This window comes from Perna viridis, chromosome 5 (assembly GCF_037379345.1).
Source record: "Perna viridis isolate PV_CMFRI_1.1 ecotype Kerala chromosome 5, ASM3737934v1, whole genome shotgun sequence".
In the NCBI taxonomy this organism is placed as follows: domain Eukaryota; kingdom Metazoa; phylum Mollusca; class Bivalvia; order Mytilida; family Mytilidae; genus Perna; species Perna viridis.
Window position 1 is genome coordinate 10,928,620 of NC_142449.1, and position 19,083 is coordinate 10,947,702.

General features: G+C 32.5%; 1 protein-coding gene across 1 annotated transcript in view; it reads right to left on the bottom strand.

The window, feature by feature from the left end:
* Window positions 1-329: 329 nt before the first annotated feature.
* The window catches only part of LOC148616008 (uncharacterized), a 39,054-nt gene continuing 20,300 nt past the window's right edge, over window positions 330-19,083 (bottom strand). Inside the window, exons 5-8 of the mRNA XM_088582629.1 lie at window positions 16,355-16,554; window positions 8,449-8,752; window positions 7,950-8,099; window positions 330-813 (exon numbers count right to left, since the gene is read on the bottom strand). Of these exons, the coding sequence (XP_088438755.1) occupies window positions 608-813; window positions 7,950-8,099; window positions 8,449-8,752; window positions 16,355-16,554 (860 nt within the window). The 3' untranslated portion in view covers window positions 330-607. The remainder of the gene's footprint in view (window positions 814-7,949; window positions 8,100-8,448; window positions 8,753-16,354; window positions 16,555-19,083) is intronic.

Below are 19,083 nucleotides of genomic sequence, written 5' to 3' on the forward strand. Positions count from 1 at the left end.
GACCAGAGATAGGCGTTTTTTTTGTCGGTTAGCTTTGTATAAATTGCTCCTATCTATTCAGTTCTGGTCAGAATCTTGTCAAACAGTTTAATCACAATTCAAAAGAGCTGTGTAAAGTTGAAGTGATGTTTCCTTACATGCTCCAGCACTGTTGAAAGTTCAATGTCTGGTGGTATTATGGTGATCTCTGACAAACATTTGTTGGGGTTAATGTATCTCCTTTAAGAACAGGTTTAGTCATTTGTTTTGTTCTGTATCAAACTTTGTTAGTGTATCATCTGATAACATATTCCATTTCCCCATAATGCAGTAAACATAAAAGCACAACGTTAACTGGACATGTCTTTTGTTTATTATAAAACCTTCAATGTAAAACAAATTTAATAAGTACATGCAATATCTTTTTTTTCAATCAAGTCCCCAATGTCATTCAGATCAACATACATGAATTAAGTCTAAACTACACCAAAACTCTAGAATCGATGGCGAGGTTGCTAATTTGCGATACAAATTTGGTCGGTTCCTCAGATATATATAGGCACACATTCAAAATTAAGCACTAACGCGAATTTTAGGGTTACTAATAGATCCATACGAGGTGAGTTTATTACTTAGAAACGTTTTTCTGTCTAGTTGGTTGATCGTAGGATGGGTTATCAAACCGCAAATGTTCCTCTCTACTCGCATTATTACGCCTTCTCCAAAGAATGAAAGCAACAACTATTGGAATTTGTAATACTAGAACACCTATTATAATACCAATAATACCACCTGCACCAATTGTTTTTAATTCTTCTGCAGTGTCACGTATTCCTGGAATAACAATATAAAAAAACCTTCAAAACACACGTTTCATATATTTTGCGACGTCATTTTTGACGAGTAAATGTTACAACAATAAAGTAATATTTTTATGAACAGTATAAACAAAGCGAGCTTCAGACTTCTGACGTCAGTATTACTTCTGAGATCTTACTTCACATACTTCATAATGTAAGTAAAGCGAGCTTCAGACTTCTAACGTCAGTATTGCTTCCGAGATCTTACTTCACCTACTTCATAATGTAAGTAAAGCGAGCTTCAGACTTCTGACGTCAGTATTACTTCTGAGATCTTACTTCACATACTTCATAATGTTTACTTCTGAGATCTTACTTCAAATACTTCATAATGTAAGTGATCATTTATATTATTAATTCATTCATTAATTGCTTAGCAATTTTATTCTTGTCCACATGAAGTTCGACTGTATGTCTCAAATTTCCCAAGTTGCATGCAATTTCCTTTTCAACGCATTCAGTCCCTTCAAAAATATGCCAGTGTTATAGTGTCTCCTTCTCAGAGGACTTTACTTCATTATCCGTTTTATATGTTTTCATTTTATTTCATGTTTACATAGCAATGTGTTCTGGATTTCTTTCTGTAAGAACTTTTTGCAAAATAAAGTTTTATAATGCCCCAGTCTTTGGTCGCGTGATTTGAAAGCCGAACACCTAACTGTAAGTACATAATGCATATGTTTTGTATGGGGGAATGCCGATATAAAACGCCGATGTACTAAATACGTTTATTCAAGATGGAGACATTTTCTGTACAGTGACGACGTTACGTAGATACAAACCAAGCTCAGAAACAGCGTCTAGAAAAAGTTAATGATTTTACGCGACGTTATCCGATTGTCAAATGACGTTTTATTTGAATAATGTCCGATAATTTCAAAAGGCCTGTTAGCGGTTAGTAAGAGAGGTAATCTGGTTCCCTGGTCAATATCATAAACGACCCTATATTTGAGAGAAGCTTGTGGAACGAAAATATTACCCGGACTTCCAGGTTAGTAAGAGGGGAAACGAACGACTGTCGCTGTGTGGAGCTTGAGACACAAACGTGACGTTACAACACTAACCAATCGTGTTCATAATTGTGCAAAATGAAAACAAAAAACAAAACAAAAAACAAAAAATCACTTCAGGTTCTGCTATATAGATAGGTCACTGCAGATAACTTTATGACAATTTGTGCAAATAAAGCTATATAGAGACACTTAAACAAGCAAACCCAACATTTTTTCATGTAAAAAGTATATATTTTTCAAAACCTTACATTATGGAGATCCGTAAAAAGATATATATATATATATATATATATATATATATTCTTTTGTATTTTGTTATGACAATCTGTAGCCATGGTAACATAATAAAAATATACATCAGTTTTCATATCAAATTTTCGGCGCCTTCCCAAGATTGATTGTCAAAAACAGGTTTTCTAAAATATCAGGCACTTAAAAACTGCCAGAAAAAACAAGTTGGCATGGTATTATTGTAAAAAAAAAATAATAAAAAGGGTACCTTTTTCTGCTCATTTGTTCATGATTTTAATTCTTAAAGTGCGAGCGAAATTTTGCATTTTTTAAAAAAAAAACAGCCTGTTGGTGTAGGGAATAGAATCCAATCCGGTGAGGACCTGAATCTTTCCGGATAGCTTAAATCATGCATTTTACACCTCTTTACCTTCACATGTATGGCATCTATTTATGTACGATTGCTCTACTACCCAGAATCAATATTTCCACCAACTTTCACCTTTTATTTATAATTTTTACAAAATTACATCGGGTCAGTTTTGTGTAGGAAACAGTGCACCTAAATCCCATTTGTATTGTGCAACCTTAAATTGACACATAAATTTTGAAATGAAACTACTAATTAAAGTCCATAAAAATGAATAAAATTTTGACATTTTTCTCATTTATCACTTTGACTTTGCATTGTTTCTATTATCCCTGGGATTGTCCATAATTATGCTGATCAACTCTGGATTTTTACCATTGCTGGCTGCGTTTTCTGATGCACAACTTGGCCTGGAATATCTTTGGCTTCCCTTCCCTGAAGATGATTCTTTCGTAATAATTTAAATTGGTCCTTGTCACATTATAATTTTCTATTAGGACAGTAAAATGAGGGTCCGATGAAAAATTGATTTTGGATAGAAAAGACTGAACCGACAAAAGCTGAATTTTTCAACCGTAAATATTTTAGGCATAGCTGAAAGAATTATCCATGAATTAATGTCGTATTGAGGGGCAGTATCGCCATTTCAAGATATTAGATTCTTTTTCTTTCTATAAATGTTCATAGAGACCTGTCTTCTTACCCTTGGCTAAATCTATGTATCACACCGAAAAGTGCTCACCAACGTAGTATTAAAGTTGGACTTTGGACTTTCTGGATAACGTAGTACGTAGTAGTAGAACTGAACCCCGACTTTTGAAATTACACTTTGACAAATTGGAAACAACAATGTCATTTACTGAAATCTTTAAGCTACTAGCCGAAAGTCGAAAAGTCATTGATACATAAGGTAGTCAAGACCAAAATGTTATATTAAACTTGATACTTAAGATCGTTACTAACGAGCAAACTAAAAAGTTAGAATCTAAGATGGACAAAATTGAAAAAAAAGAGTTGATGAACTTAATCAAACAATACTTAGCAAGTCTGGTAGGGTAAGAAGTTTAGAAACAGAACACAGTGAACTAATTAAAAGGGTGTCTGACTTTGAGACCAGCTGTCAGAGTGTTAGCGATATGTTTGACAATGCCAATACAAAAATGAAGACTGGCACTAAACACACCATCAGTCAGGATTATTTAATAAAAAGGGTAGGAACGTCGCTCCAAGGTACACAAAGGGCACTTAAATACCAAAAATGGATACCTTGGGGTGCCAGAAGCTTAAAAGTGTAAAGTACATCAGAAGCAAATACAACAACGCAATCAAATAGAACCGTAAGGTTTTATGTAAAGAACTATCAATTTATAAAAGATCTTCAAAGTACAGTCGTAGATTTACACTAGAGGTCAATGATAAACAATCTGGTGTTTACTGGCTTAAATAAAATGAGAAAAGAGGATACCGAAAGACTCTTGAAGGTATTCCTACAAAATGAGCTAGGTATAAGCTACCACATAGAGTTTTGTCAAAGTCCTAGAGGGAAGAGTCCAATCGTTGCTCGTTTTATTTATCATAAAGATCTCCAAGATGTGCCGAACAATGCATACAATTTCCGTTATACACCTTATGGAATACGTCAACAATTCCCTAAGGAGATTGAGGACAGAATGTAGAAACTATATCCAATTCTGCTTTTCTAGAAACACACGCCGAGTTGCTCATAAAAAGTCAAGTCCAGGGTAGACGAAAGAGGAAAGTAATGGAAGAAATCAGTTTTCACGGCGCAGATGGAGTCACCGTAACGATCCACGAGTACATGGTGACGAACATAAAACTTTTATAGTGATGACTTCAATCTTGTAGCAACATAACCCTGTTCCAGAAGCCTATTTGTTAGAATTCTAGCGCGATACAAAAAGTCTACGTCGTCTCGGCAAGCTCTGGCATAACATATGAGTTGTGGTATGAACACTCCATACGCAGGTGCTGAAGGGATGTTGCCACAGATGAAAGGAAAGTTGATAATTCTGAATGAAAAGTCATCACGTTTGTCGTAAAGTTTGGTCAATAGTTTTCCTTTACCATCGATTTCTAAGTGTAGGTCAAGATTTGAGGCTGACTTCACAGTGTCTGTAGTAACCTTTATCTCAAGTTCTTTGGGGTAGGTGCGATTAAGTTAGGCTCTTATGATAAATCATACCCACGTAAACAAAAATAAATAACCTTTAATATAAAATGCGCTTTTATAAAATGCTCAATGCTATGCAAAGTTCGAAATCTTTGAAATATATGTAGATAGCCATCTTGCAGAACTCTCCCATCCGAAGGAAGATCATAAGCAGATATTATTGATTTTTACCGACAGATTCCGATTGGCTCGTGACGTCACTGAGTCGGTTTGGTACTGATACAAGTGCTGCAAATAATACGTGATCAAAGAATATTCCGTAAATATTTCTACGATCCTGTTTATCTAATCACCAAAACATATATGTTGTCTTGTCAAGCTTACGATTGCACGAATGATAAAAGAGAAATATTCTAAACGTTTTTGACCGGCAACACGAACATTCATTGGGAGTAGCCATTATATTTTCCTCGGACATACTAGTCTTCTGGCTGCAAATTCCGTTGTTCGTCAATGTTGTCTGACAATTGCTTACATGTTGAGCCTCAATCTCTTCTTCTGTTTATTTTGGGTTGAAATTATAGGGGAAAAGTCCTAAATTTGCGATTTCTTCGGACATCGTAATCAATTACCTATTTAATGTCACTTTACAAACCGACTTCGTGACGTCAAGCGATCATGGTGGCGCACATAGGCGAGGGATATTCATATTCCTTAATTATAAACGTGCGAAACTACTAATGCAGACATTATGGAAAGAAAAGTATAAATGGGACCAGGCACTACCCTAGAACATAAAAAAAACCACATGGAATGAAATTGTACAAGATCTCCGCAAAGCTGTAACTATGGAGAATCCGAGATGTTACTTTACTGACACAATAGCCATAAATTTCACAGCAGAACTACATGTATTAACCGACTCTATAAACCTCAGAAGAAATTCATAATAAATCGATTAAAAGAGATTAACGAGAATGTACAAACACAGCAATGGCAATATTGTCAAACCGACTCAAATCCGATTTACTAACAAGAGAAACGTCAGCAGACAAAATGAAAAATGTGTTCTGAATAAATGGACCGGAATGGCTCACAGTGAAATCGCAATGACCGGAGTGAAATGGATACAGCGTTAAAAATGTACATTGGAGGAAGAAGACGACTTTGAATTGACATATTTTGTTGCGTCAATAACTAACGTAGACTCATGAATTTATACTATCACCAACATATATATAACATAAGCCGCTTACAAAACTCTACTAAGGATCAACGCCTAAATATGCCGTTTCAGAAGAAGTTGTAGATGTCGCAACAGAAATTCGTGAAACAAAGACACGCACAACTAGTGAAGTGCACAAAGCGATGACAACATGATTTTACGGCACGCAGAAACATACATTTCTCGACCAATTCACGGATAAAAGCAAATCATCATTTATCGTATGACAACTACAACTATATGAGGATGACGATGATAAACTCAGGTGTGAAGAGAGATTTGGAGATGCACCCGTGTGTGAAACTGCTAAATCCCCTATTTTGTTACCAACAAAATACCGATTTACAACACTTGTAATCCAAGATGCACACGAACTACATGCAGGAGTCAACAGCATAGTGACTTATTTATGCAAGATTTTCTGGATTCCACGAATTCGACAATCCGTTAGATCGACGTTAAAGAAATGTATGGTATGTCGTAAAGTGATAAGTAAACCGTACCAGAAACCCGATCCAAACGACTGCAAGAATACTTACAGATCTCTGTATCTTGAGTTGATTTTGCAGGACCGCTACATGTTAAGAATAGCGACAACACAACGACTAAAGTATATATATGTTTATACACATGTGCATCAACGCGAGCCGTACGCCTCGAGCTTATTCCGACGTTATCCGTGAATTCATTCATGCTTGGATTCAGAAGATTTATTACCAAAAAAACATTATTGAGACACTTGAACAACCAAATCCAACAATTTTCTCCTGTAAAAAGTACACATCTTTCAAAACCTTTCATTGTGGAGATATTCTTTTCTATTTTGTCCTGAAAATCTGAAGCCATGGTAACATAATAAAAAAGTGTTTCAGTTTCCATAACAAATTTTGGGTGGATTCCCAAAAGTAATTGTAAAGAAACAGATTTTCTAAAATATCATGCACTTTAAAAATGTCAGAAAAAGTAAGCGGGTATGGTATTATTGTAAAAAAAAAACCAAACAGCCAGATGGTGCAGGGAACATGCATTTTACACATCTTTACCTTCACAAGCATTGCATCTATTTATGTATGAATGCTGTACTACCCACAATCAATATTTCCACTACGTTTCACCTTTTATTTTTTTAAGTTTTACAAAATTAGACCGGGTCCATTTTGTGTACGAAACAGTGCACCTCAATTCCACTTGTATAGTACAACCTTAGAAGTTTTAAAATACTCTGAAGTATACTCTGTTATACCCTGAAGTATGAAGTAAGAACTATGAAGTATGAACATACTTCTCGGTTTCCTTCTTTTTCTACAAAAAATATACCATTAAGTCCTTTTTAGTTGGTAAACTAAAATTACCACTATATGACCGGAAGTAATATAAACAAATATGTTCCTTTTATGGATGTGTATCGGAAGTCCCAAATGAGGTTCCATACCACAAAAGGACGGTTTGGATTAAAATAGAGCGTTATGGCCCTAACCTATTTTAATTTTTAATACGATTTTCTTGTTTCCGGACAATGCCTCAAGCATAAGTGTATACTATATCTCTTATGAAATTATATCACATGATGGTTTTATAAGTTAAAATTGGAAAGCTCGGTACTTAAATATTAGTAAATGTATCCCATAAAAATGCACGACACGTTTCAACGAAAGCTAAAATCTACTCTATTTTTTGTAATTTCCTGAATATAACAGTGTATTTATATATGAAATATCGGACCATCACAAGTTATAACGTCAAAATTTTATTTTTACAAAATATATAGACCACTTTAGAACCTATATGTGTCAAACATGAACTGTATCGAGCCTTAGTATCCCTACAGGTTTGATTTAACTATTGGCAGTGTCCGACATTGTTGCACCCACTTACATTTTATTAACGTATAATCTGAGATAAGCAGATCAGAATTAAGAATTCAGTTTTATTTCGGGATTGCCATTGCTCGACGATCTACCAATTATTTCTCTGCACATTTTGCTTTAGTCAATGATCCTAACAGTTATACATTTATTTATGAACTTAATTTTGAAGGACAATATGTACTATACTATGTGTTTGTATACCTTAAGCAAAATTATACTCCATATCTTCCTGGTAAACAAGCAATTTAAAACACTTTGATAAATGATTTTACCTGAGCCGGATGGTTCGGAGAGACCATGCATCGTGTCTGTAATAACATCAGCTGTTTTACCAAGGAAGTTGATGTTATCGTCAGTTAGCATTACTTCCAAATTATCACACATATGATGGTAGCACTGTATCATATCTCCACGGAAATTTGCTGAAAAAAACTACTACAGTTCAATTATATCATATGAATGATACTTGTCTGGTTGATTTGACGAACACAATTCAATAATCTTATATGAAGGTTGACAATTTGGATGATTTGACGACCTCAATTCAATTGTTACATATGAAGGATGATAGTATAGTTGATCCAGTTATCTTGTATAACGGATGATGGTCGAATTGATTAGACCTCGTTAGAAGAAAAAAAAACAAAACTGCTAGAAACAAATAAAACCAATCAATAAAATGACGAAATAAATAAATTCTTACTTAAGGAACATTGTTCCACAAAAAATTGTCCAAATTAAAGTAAGCTAGCTATTTGTACATTCACTAACCAGAGTCCGTCAACCAAACTGCCGGGTATCCTTTCCACCAGAAATTACCATGATCACTGCGTAAAAATTCACCGACTAAAAAATTATCTGCACTATTTAATGCCTGGTCATTCTGAAAAGGATCTAAAGGCAATGGAAATAACTCCAGTTGGAACCTAAATCGACCAGCCTCCTTCCAAGATGTATTAAATGCTCTTGCTAAGTTTAAATCTGGGGTTGGTTGACGATATATTAAGTTCAGGAAATCCCCTTGAAATTGGTCTTCATGGATGTTTCTATAAGCATCTGGGAAATACCGGGAGAACTGGAAAATGCGATTGTAAACGTGGTAAAAAGCATGCTTTATCTTAGTGTTACTTGGGATACCATGTAAATGATTTTATGCTGTAGGTGAATTACAAAGTCTACAAGTGGATCACTTTCAGAATGTCTGTCAATATTTTAATAAGACTCAATAAAGTTACAAATTACACAAGAATTATATATGGCAAGTGATGTGTTGCAAAATTCTTCACGTTTTAATTAATATTCAATATTTTTTAAAATCAACATGCAAGATTTTTTTCCTTAATATGCAATCTTTTTTCTTTAGAATGCAATCATTTTCTTCTTTAAAATGCAAGATGTTTTATTATAATGCAAGATTTTATACTATAATGCATTAATGTGCAAGATTTCTTATTGAAATGTAAGAATATTTTATTAATATGTAAGATTTTTTTAGTTATATGCAAGATTATTTATCATAATGCAAGATTTTTTCATTGAAATGCAAGATATTTTTATAAATAATGTTGTTTTTTTCATTAATATTTAAGATTAATTTTTTATCATAATGCAAGAATCTTTTATTAATATGTAAGTATGTGTGATATTTAAGACTTTTTTATTATTATAATGCAGGAATTTGTTAATCATTTTAAAAGAATTCTGTTAGTTCAGCCTGAACTCGTTTATTGTTCGGGTCAAGTAGGGTCACCGTGCTGATGTACAATAACTACACGTTTTACTTCATAAATATTTATAATTTGGCTACGAACTATAATTAAGTTGCTTAACTTTGTACAAGAGGGAAGCTTTAGCCGTTTTACAATCTAAAAATATACACAGTAGTCAATAGCCTGTAGGTCCACCGTGCACCCTACACATAGGATATCCAGGTACCTTAATTCCTGGTAGCACCCATTTATAAATCAATTTACCGCCAAAGAATATTCCGGGATTATTCTTTTACAATCTAAACTTATCTACCTATTGTGTGACTTGTGATGTACTGTGATTCTCAACCATGTATTGGAAGAAACGGCATTGGATTTTACATACGATGAGTACAATCGAAACTCCTTAGCATTTCTAGTTACGCAAAAGAAAAACCCCGGAATCACTTGGCGGAAGAATTCGTCGGGAATTTGATTGATCGGATTCTAAAATTACAGATTTACTGTTTAAAATTTTTACCATTACATTTTTTTCCACCTCCTCGTTTCCTCGTATCTAACCAATTTATTTAGCACCACCTGGTGGTTAGAACTACTTTGAGTCGCGTACGACTACAATTCCGGCAATTTTTTCTAGAAGAAACACATTTCTGCATCCGAGGTTATTTTTAGTGTAGTGGAAATGGCCAAGTAGTTCCGATTGACGATGAGCACATAACTTTTTGTAGGTTTAAACTGGTCTGAAGCTGATATCTCAGTTAACTGCTAGTAGTCCTTTGTGTAACGTATATATATATATAATCAGTTTCTTTATTTCTGTTTTCACAAGGGACTCATCCCTTGTCGTTCTGAATTTTAGGTGTTTAGTTTAAACTGCATTATATTCAGTATGAGGCTGAATAGGATCGGGCACCAGGCAATGCCTATATGAGCCCTCTCTAAAAATACAAGGTACAGTATTTACATTCGATAAGCAATACAATATAAATATAAATTGTTACGTACATTGTATGTAAATGCATGTAAATAACATTGCTACTGTTGAAAAATGTGTAAGACGCATTGGTTGACATATTTTTAGTTGTGATATGTATTTATATTCATATTTTGGTTACCAGAGGATTAATAAATATATTTTATGATTTGGCTTTAACCAAAAAGCTATTTTTAGGCGAATGTCCGAATTAGAAAAAACAAATAAATTGCTACAAGAAAAGGGAACTCAAGCACACCTCAACTGGTCCAGAGGATGATATAACTGTCTACATCGAGTCTGAATACTCAATGATGGGTCCTATGACTGCAAAATAAATAGTTATCAAAGATTTTCTATCAAGAGAGTGTTTGAGCTGTTTCAATAAACTGAGTCTGAAACAAGCCTTCGTATATATATATTACTGATATGAAAATTCCAAGATGCATTGTGCTGAAAATGTAAATCTAAGTGACAATGATTCTCAACTTGCTTAATTTTTTCACCTCCTTGTCCAAAATAAATAACAGGAAATTTGATGTTCTTTCTGGTGAATGCCATACTCTCAGTTTTAGATGGGTTAAAATTAACAGCTCAATGTTTAGCCCACGTATCAATACAACCTATGTCATTTGTCAAAGAATGAGAGACATCTCCAACATTAGTATTTATCACAGCAAATAATGATGTATCATCCGCAAAAATTTGAATACTATTACTTTTATCATCTACAACACTATTATTATAAATCAAAAACAAAATGGGCCCCACGACAGATCCTTGGGGTACCCCTGCAGAAATATTTTGAATCCCAGATGAGGAACCATCTAGAACAACTTTTTGACACCTCTCACAGAAATCTATTTGATAATATTGTTGTTTATTCCATAACATTAGATCAGGCCACTGTGTCATACCTTATCGAAGGCTTTGGATATGTCACAAAAAATAAAACGGACATCCTTGCCAGCATCAAGGTTTGATAGTATTATATTATAAATTTCTAAAAGCTGACTAACAATACTATTACCTGGTTGAAATCCAGACTGATGTTTTCACAACAGTTATTCACCTTCATATAATTAAAAAGGGTGTCTTCCACCTATTCCCACTTTTTAAAAAACATTATTCCTCCTATTCCCACATACAAGTTTCTTTGATGTTTTGATTTGTTTTTATAGTAATTAAGCCCTACATAAATGACACCTTCTGTTTACCTGTGTTTACCTTTATTTTGCAATTTTTGTGCATATTTTATATTTTTATATACACTTATAAAAAGGTGCAACATTTGAAATTTTCCATGCATTAGGAACTTTTTTGAAGTGTAATGAATAATTGAAAAGTAGCGCAAAAGGCCTGATCAAACCTATTTTCACCTCTTTTAAACTTCTGGGAGATATTCCATCAGGACTTGGTGATTTGTTTTGATCTAATATATTGAGTTGATCGAGTGTTTCACTTTCTGAAATGGTAAATTCGTTCATGGTTATGCGGGGGTCTGATATATTATCAGGTAGGTCAGGCTCAATATCAATTTTGGAGATACATTAACAAATGAAAATAGGCGTTACATCGGAGCGCCTCCTATGGCATCAATGAAAAAAAAATGAAATAAAAAATCTTGCTTATTTAAAATAAAGATGAAATATTCAGAAAAAAAATTCTTGCATTATAATGAAAAAAAAAATCATATTGATAAAAGACTCTTGCATTATAAAAAAATCTTGCATATTAATGAAAAAATCTTAAATACAAATAAAAGATTCTTGCATTATAATAGAAAAATCTTGTATATTAATGAAAAATCTTGCATATTAATAAAAAAAATTCTGTTAGACATAAGTTATATCATACGAAAACCTTTTAGGGCCATGCAATTTACTTTTGATAATTTTTTGTAACAAATAAGTGATTTGTTATAACAGATTCAATTTGTTATAACAGTTTATTTAATTCGATATACCTAATTACTGATTTGATATAACAGATAACTAATTCTATATATCATATTACTAATTTGATTAAACAAATGACTGACTTGATATAAAAAAATACTAATAACAGGTTACTATTCAAGTTAATGATGTAACATATTATTAAATTGATATAACAACTTACTAATTTGATATAACATATTAGTAATTTATAATAATAAATCAATAATTTGATATAACAGATTAGTAATTTATAATAATAAATCAATAATTTGATATAACAAATTGATCATTATATATGGGCAAGTGTCAAACATTATGTCGCAAGTATTGCCACATTTTAGAAATTTTAACGCAAAAATATTCAATATCTACTCAAAGGTCATTTTGTAGAAAAGTAGATGATAGTTGTGCAAGAAAAAACTATTACATTGTTCCAAAAGATGAACACGATCATACCCCCGATTTGCACACACAATTGCTGGATACTTAAAATACTGACCGCCATATTTGACAATAAAATTTCATGCAAAAGGTCCACCCTGTTAGAAAAAATTCAAACAACATAATTTTATAATTTTATAAACTAAGTTTAGATTTTTTATATTTAAAACTCATATTCGGATATTACAATTTATTAACTTGATATATCAAAGTATTTATAAAACCCAAAGGTTTTTGTATAAAGTAAACAGTCGCGCATAATAGTGCATATCAGGAATTGATGTCGTATAAAACTGGACTCTGAAAACAAAACCTTCATTCTTAACAACTTTAAGTCAAATTCTACAGCGCCGGTGTTCGTATACAGTTTCTAACAGTATCCGTGTCACTTGTCCATATGTAAAAATTAATTTGTTATATCAAATTAATAATTTGTAATATCAATACAATTATTTGACATATCAAATAAGTAACCTGTTATATCATATTAGTGATCTGATATATAATAATATCAAATTAGTAATTAGTTTCATCAAATAACTAACTTGTTATTTCAAATTAGTAATCTGTTATATAAAATTAGTAAATCAAATTAGTAATTAGTTATCAAATAAAATAATCTGTTATAAGAAGTTACAGAAAGTAAGATTGCATGGTCCTAAATAGCTATAGAAAGTAACAGCTTGTAATGTTAAAATTGTCTTAGTGATTCTTAAAATCTTACCATGCAGGAATTATTTGTATACATTCTTTATGGAAATTTTTTTAAAATTATATTTTTTTCAGGAAAGAGTTTATTTTGAATGTCGAAAGTTAAGTTGTAATGTACTTTTTCTTTTTTAAAATCTAAGTGAGGTTAGTAAAGAAAATGCCTCCTACTTGATACAGTTATGTTTTGGTTACAGAATATAAAATTGTGTTACTTGTTATTATAATATAATACTCTGTTTTGTCATTTATTTTGAAATCATGTCACAGTGGACTAAATGATTTGAAAGTAAAAATGAAACGGGCTTAGTTGATCAAAATATCATGTAATTAATAAGAGAATATTTTGAAAGTTGGTCGGTGATGACATTATTAATCAATAAGCAATGAACAGCTGGAGACAAAGACATTACTCCGGCATATAATAAGAAAATAAAATAAAAAATATATACCACAGTCAAACAAAAGGGGAAGTAACTGATCATGAGACTTACCAAATCATCTAATTCATGCGGAAACTTTTGAGAAAACTTCGAGGTATTGAATTCTATCATAGTGTCCATTATAATAACCCCTTGAACCGTCGGTAGACCTTTATAGTAATTAATGTCCAAAAACTGTGGCAACCACTCTTCTAGGAAATGGCGACTACCAGCCAATGGGAGATCGGTTAAAAGACAAGCATCACAGTGGTCTAAACAATACCGAAATGATTTCTATGAATTATGATTAAATTACTTGGCTCAATATCAATTTTGGAGATACATCAACAAATGAAAATAGGCGTTACATCGGAGCCCCTCCTATGGCATCAATGAACAAAAAAGATGAAATAAAAAATCTTGCTTATTTAAAATAAAGATGAAATATTAAGAAAAAAAATTCTTGCATTATAATGAAAAAAAAAATCATATTGATAAAAGACTCTTGCATTATAAAAAATCTTGCATACTAATGAAAAAATCTTAAATACAAATAAAAGATTCTTGCATTATAATAGAAAAATCTTGTATATTTATGAAAAATCTTGCGTATCAATAAAAAAAATTCTGTTAGATATAAGTTATATCATACGAAAACCTTTTAGGGCCATGCAATTTACTTTTGATAATTTTTTGTAACAAATAAGTGATTTGTTATAACAGATTCAATTTGTTATAACAGATTCAATTTGTTATAACAGTTTATTTAATTCGATATACCTAATTACTGATTTGATATAACAGATAACTAATTCTATATATCATATTACTATTTTGATTAAACAAATGACTGACTTGATATAAAAAAATTACTAATAACAGGTTACTATTCAAGTTAATGATGTAACATATTATTAAATTGATATAACAACTTACTAATTTGATATAACAGATTAGTAATTTATAATAATAAATCAATAATTTGATATAACAGATTAGTAATTTATAATAATAAATCAATAATTTGATATAACAAATTGATCATTATATATGGGCAAGTGTCAAACATTATGTCGCAAGTATTGCCACACTTTAGAAATTTTAACGCAAAAATATTCAATAACTACTCAAAGGTCATTTTGTAGAAAAGTAGATGATATTTGTGCAAGAAAAAACTATTATATTGTTCCAAAAGATGAACACGATCATACCCCCGATTTGCACACACGATTGCTGGATACTTAAAATACTGACCGCCATATTTGACAATAAAATTTCCTGCAAAAGGTCCTCCCTGTTGAAGTCCGTTTTTTTTATCAATTGCAAAAAAAAAAAAAAAAAAAAAAAAAATTCAAAAAAGATAATTTTATAATTTTATAAACTAAGTTTAGATTTTTTATATTTAAAACTCATATTCGGATATTACAATTTATTAACTTGATATATCAAAGTATTTATAAAACCCAAAGGTTTTTGTTCAAAGTAAACAGTCATGCATAATAGTGCATATCAGGAATTGATGTCGTATAAAACTGGACTCTGAAAACAAAACCTTCATTCTTAACAACTTTACGGCACATTTTATAGTCCAATTCTACAGCGCCGGTGTTCGTATACAGTTTCTAACAGTATCCGTGTTGTGGTGATGCATGTGACACAACGTATATCACTTGTCCATATGTAAAAATTAATTTGTTATATCAAATTAATAATTTGTAATATCAAAACAATTATTTGACATATCAAATAAGTAACCTGTTATATCATATTAGTGATCTGATATATAATAATATCAAATTAGTAATTAGTTTCATCAAATAACTAACTTGTTATTTCAAATTAGTAATCTGTTATATAAAATTAGTAAATCAAATTAGTAATTAGTTATCAAATAAAATAATCTGTTATAAGAAGTTACAGAAAGTAAGATTGCATGGTCCTAAATAGCTATAGAGAGTAACAGCTTGTAATGTTAAAATTGTCTTAGTGATTCTTAAAATCTTACCATGCAGGAATTATTTGTATACATTCTTTATGGAATATTTTTTAAATTATATTTTTTTTTCAGGAAAGAGTTTATTTTGAATGTCGAAAGTTAAGTTGTAATGTACTTTTTCTTTTTTAAAATCTAAGTGAGGTTAGTAAAGAAAATGCCTCCTACTTGATACAGTTATGTTTTGGTTACAGAATATAAAATTGTGTTACTTGTTATTATAATATAATACTCTGTTCTGTTATTTATTTTGAAATCATGTCACAGTGGACTAAATGATTTGAAAGTAAAAATGAAACGGGCTTAGTTGATCAAAATATCATGTTATTAATAAGAGAATACTTTGAAAGTTGGTCGGTGATGACATTATTAATCAATAAGCAATGAACAGCTGGAGACAAAGACATTACTCCGGCATATAATAAGAAAATAAAATAAAAAATATATACCACAGTCAAACAAAAGGGGAAGTAACTGATCATGAGACTTACCAAATCATCTAATTCATGCGGAAACTTTTGAGAAAACTTCGAGGTATTGAATTCCATCATGGTGTCCATTATAATAACCCCTTGAACCGTCGGTAGACCTTTATAGTAATTAATGTCCAAAAACTGTGGCAACCACTCTTCTAGGAAATGGCGACTACCAGCCAATGGGAGATCGGTTAAAAGACAAGCATCACAGTGGTCTAAACAATACCGAAATGATTTCTATGAATTATGATTAAATTACTTGGCTCAATATCAATTTTGGAGATACATCAACAAATGAAAATAGGCGTTACATCGGAGCGCCTCCTATGGCATCAATGAACAAAAAAGATGAAATAAAATATCTCCATAAAAAAGTCCATAAAGGGCAATAACTCCGACATGGGTCCTCATATTTTAGGTCTCACTTACCACTTCCAGGTCAAATGGTTAACCCCCATGTAGTACCAAAAACATACTGACCCAAAATCTATGCACTGTAAGTGCATAATTTGTGTGTATGCTGTTCAAAAGTAGTTCAAGTAAAACTGAGAATGTGTACTTCAAAATCAATTTGTAATTCACTACAAAGGTGTATGAATATTGTATATATAGGTGAGTAATTTGCCTCCATGGTGTCAAAAAAAGTAATGAAAACGTCAGAAGTGGTTAGTGAGACCTTAACCAAAAATTGACCACAGATAGCTCTTATCATGCTGAACACTTGTATCCCATGTCAGAATTTGGTTCAACCTTACGATTTTGAAGATATATGCGAAAAACTGCTGTCTGACCCCTATGTCCCCTTTTTAGTAACGCCGGCTGTTTTTTTTTTCACGGATCAAAAATCCATTCATTCATTTTGTGCAGGATATCAGAAGAAACAAACATGTTAAATTTCCTCCAAATCCATGGACTGTTTTCAGCGAAGATGATTGGAGACAGCTCACATTTACTACGGACAGGTGAGCTATAAATTGCATGTATATAATAGTAGCCAATCAAGTTATCGTAAAATGGTTTGAATCGGACACTATAAACTCGAGTATATATGGAAAAGAACGTCAGGCTGTTTTCATACTTGTATTGATACTGAAACGTTATGAACGTCACAAGGACGTGATGTAAGTACAATGTACAATGAGTGGAGCCTGCAATCCCCGACACAAGTGGCCCCGTGCATGTCCGGGTATTAAAAAATAGGCCTGCAGCAGCGCTAAGCTTGTCGTAAAAGGCGACTTTATAGTGCTCAAAAACATAGCCGGGGGCTAGGCGCTCTGCCCACAGAGCAACTGGGATGTGTGCCGCAGGTGGTGGAATGGGGTACCCCTGGCGTGTTACATGCTGGGGTTGTCAGGCAAAAATACGGAAAACCTGACCGCAAACCATAGTGGTGTACCGTGTTGGGTAAGATACGTTGAAGAACCCTGTTGTATTCGATAGGAGTAGGAACCTTTGCGCTCCGCTACAGGAGGCTAAATTGACCGACATTACCCATCCCTCCCCTTTTTCTAGTGGCACTCAATATTTGTCGACCTTATTATCCTTGTGTCCCATCCCATTTTTCATCATTTCATGTTCATTTTATCATCCATTTCATGTGAATCGTCTGAATATAGCTGAAATATTGCTGCTCGGACGTTAAACCGCACAAGTGTTTATTGCGAAAGCCTTATAGGGTAATTACGGGATAATAGTCTTGTAAAAATGAGATAAGTATCACGTAATATCGAAATGATTACCGCGTAATGTCGAGATAGTTTCCTCATGATAACGAGATAAGTTATCCCGTAATTATCAATTAATTATCGCGTTATAACGAGATAAGTATTGCGTAATAACGAGATCAGATTTTTTTATTCTGATACTAATCTGCTTTCGTAGTTTAGCAATAGAAAAAGGAAATTATTTTTCCTTCTGCACAATTTCTTTTAAACGTTGCAATTAGTCGTATTAATTTTCGCGGCAGCTAATTTTCGCGGTTTCTGAAAAATGATTTTTTTTCGCGGTTTTCAAGGTTGAAAAAAAAAGTTTTTCAATAGTTTCGGCAGTGTGTGATTCCAGTTTTGATCAGTTATTTTACCGCTAATATTTCAATAAATTGAAATAAATTAATAGTGGCCGATAATGCGACATAAAAAATTGACAATTCACATGTATAGTTTCTTTAGGCAATTTTAAACTGAAAGTGTATTCTTATTTAAAACTTAAAAGAACTCACTTAATCCGTAGCTTATTGTAGGAATTAACATTTGACACTTTAAGGCTAGAAACCACTAATTCCACTTCCCATAGGCTTCTATGCTAATTTCACAATATTCAATGGCTTCTCTGGACTTTACCTTAACTTTAACCTGCAGAGGATTATATATCAGCATGATTCTACACATGTCAGCTCACAATCCTCAGAATGGCATGTGGAGTTAGCAGACTTGCAGTGCAGTACTGGTCACCGAAAGTGAGGGGTCTATAAATACATTGGAAATCCCAGTGTTTTTACAAGATAGGGGTATATTTAGAAACCATTATGGAGATTAGGCTTCCCATCACAAGAAGCAAAATGCACCTACAAAATGTACAGAAATGTTTTTCCTTTCAGAAACTGTTTAATTTTTTTTAAATAAGATGAGAACTTTTTTCACAGCACTATGAGGAACAGGGGTAATTTCTGCGTAGGACTATTTTTGCGTACGTTCCAAATGCTCATTGGTTGAATTGGTGGTCTGTAACCTAAATTGCATTTTTAC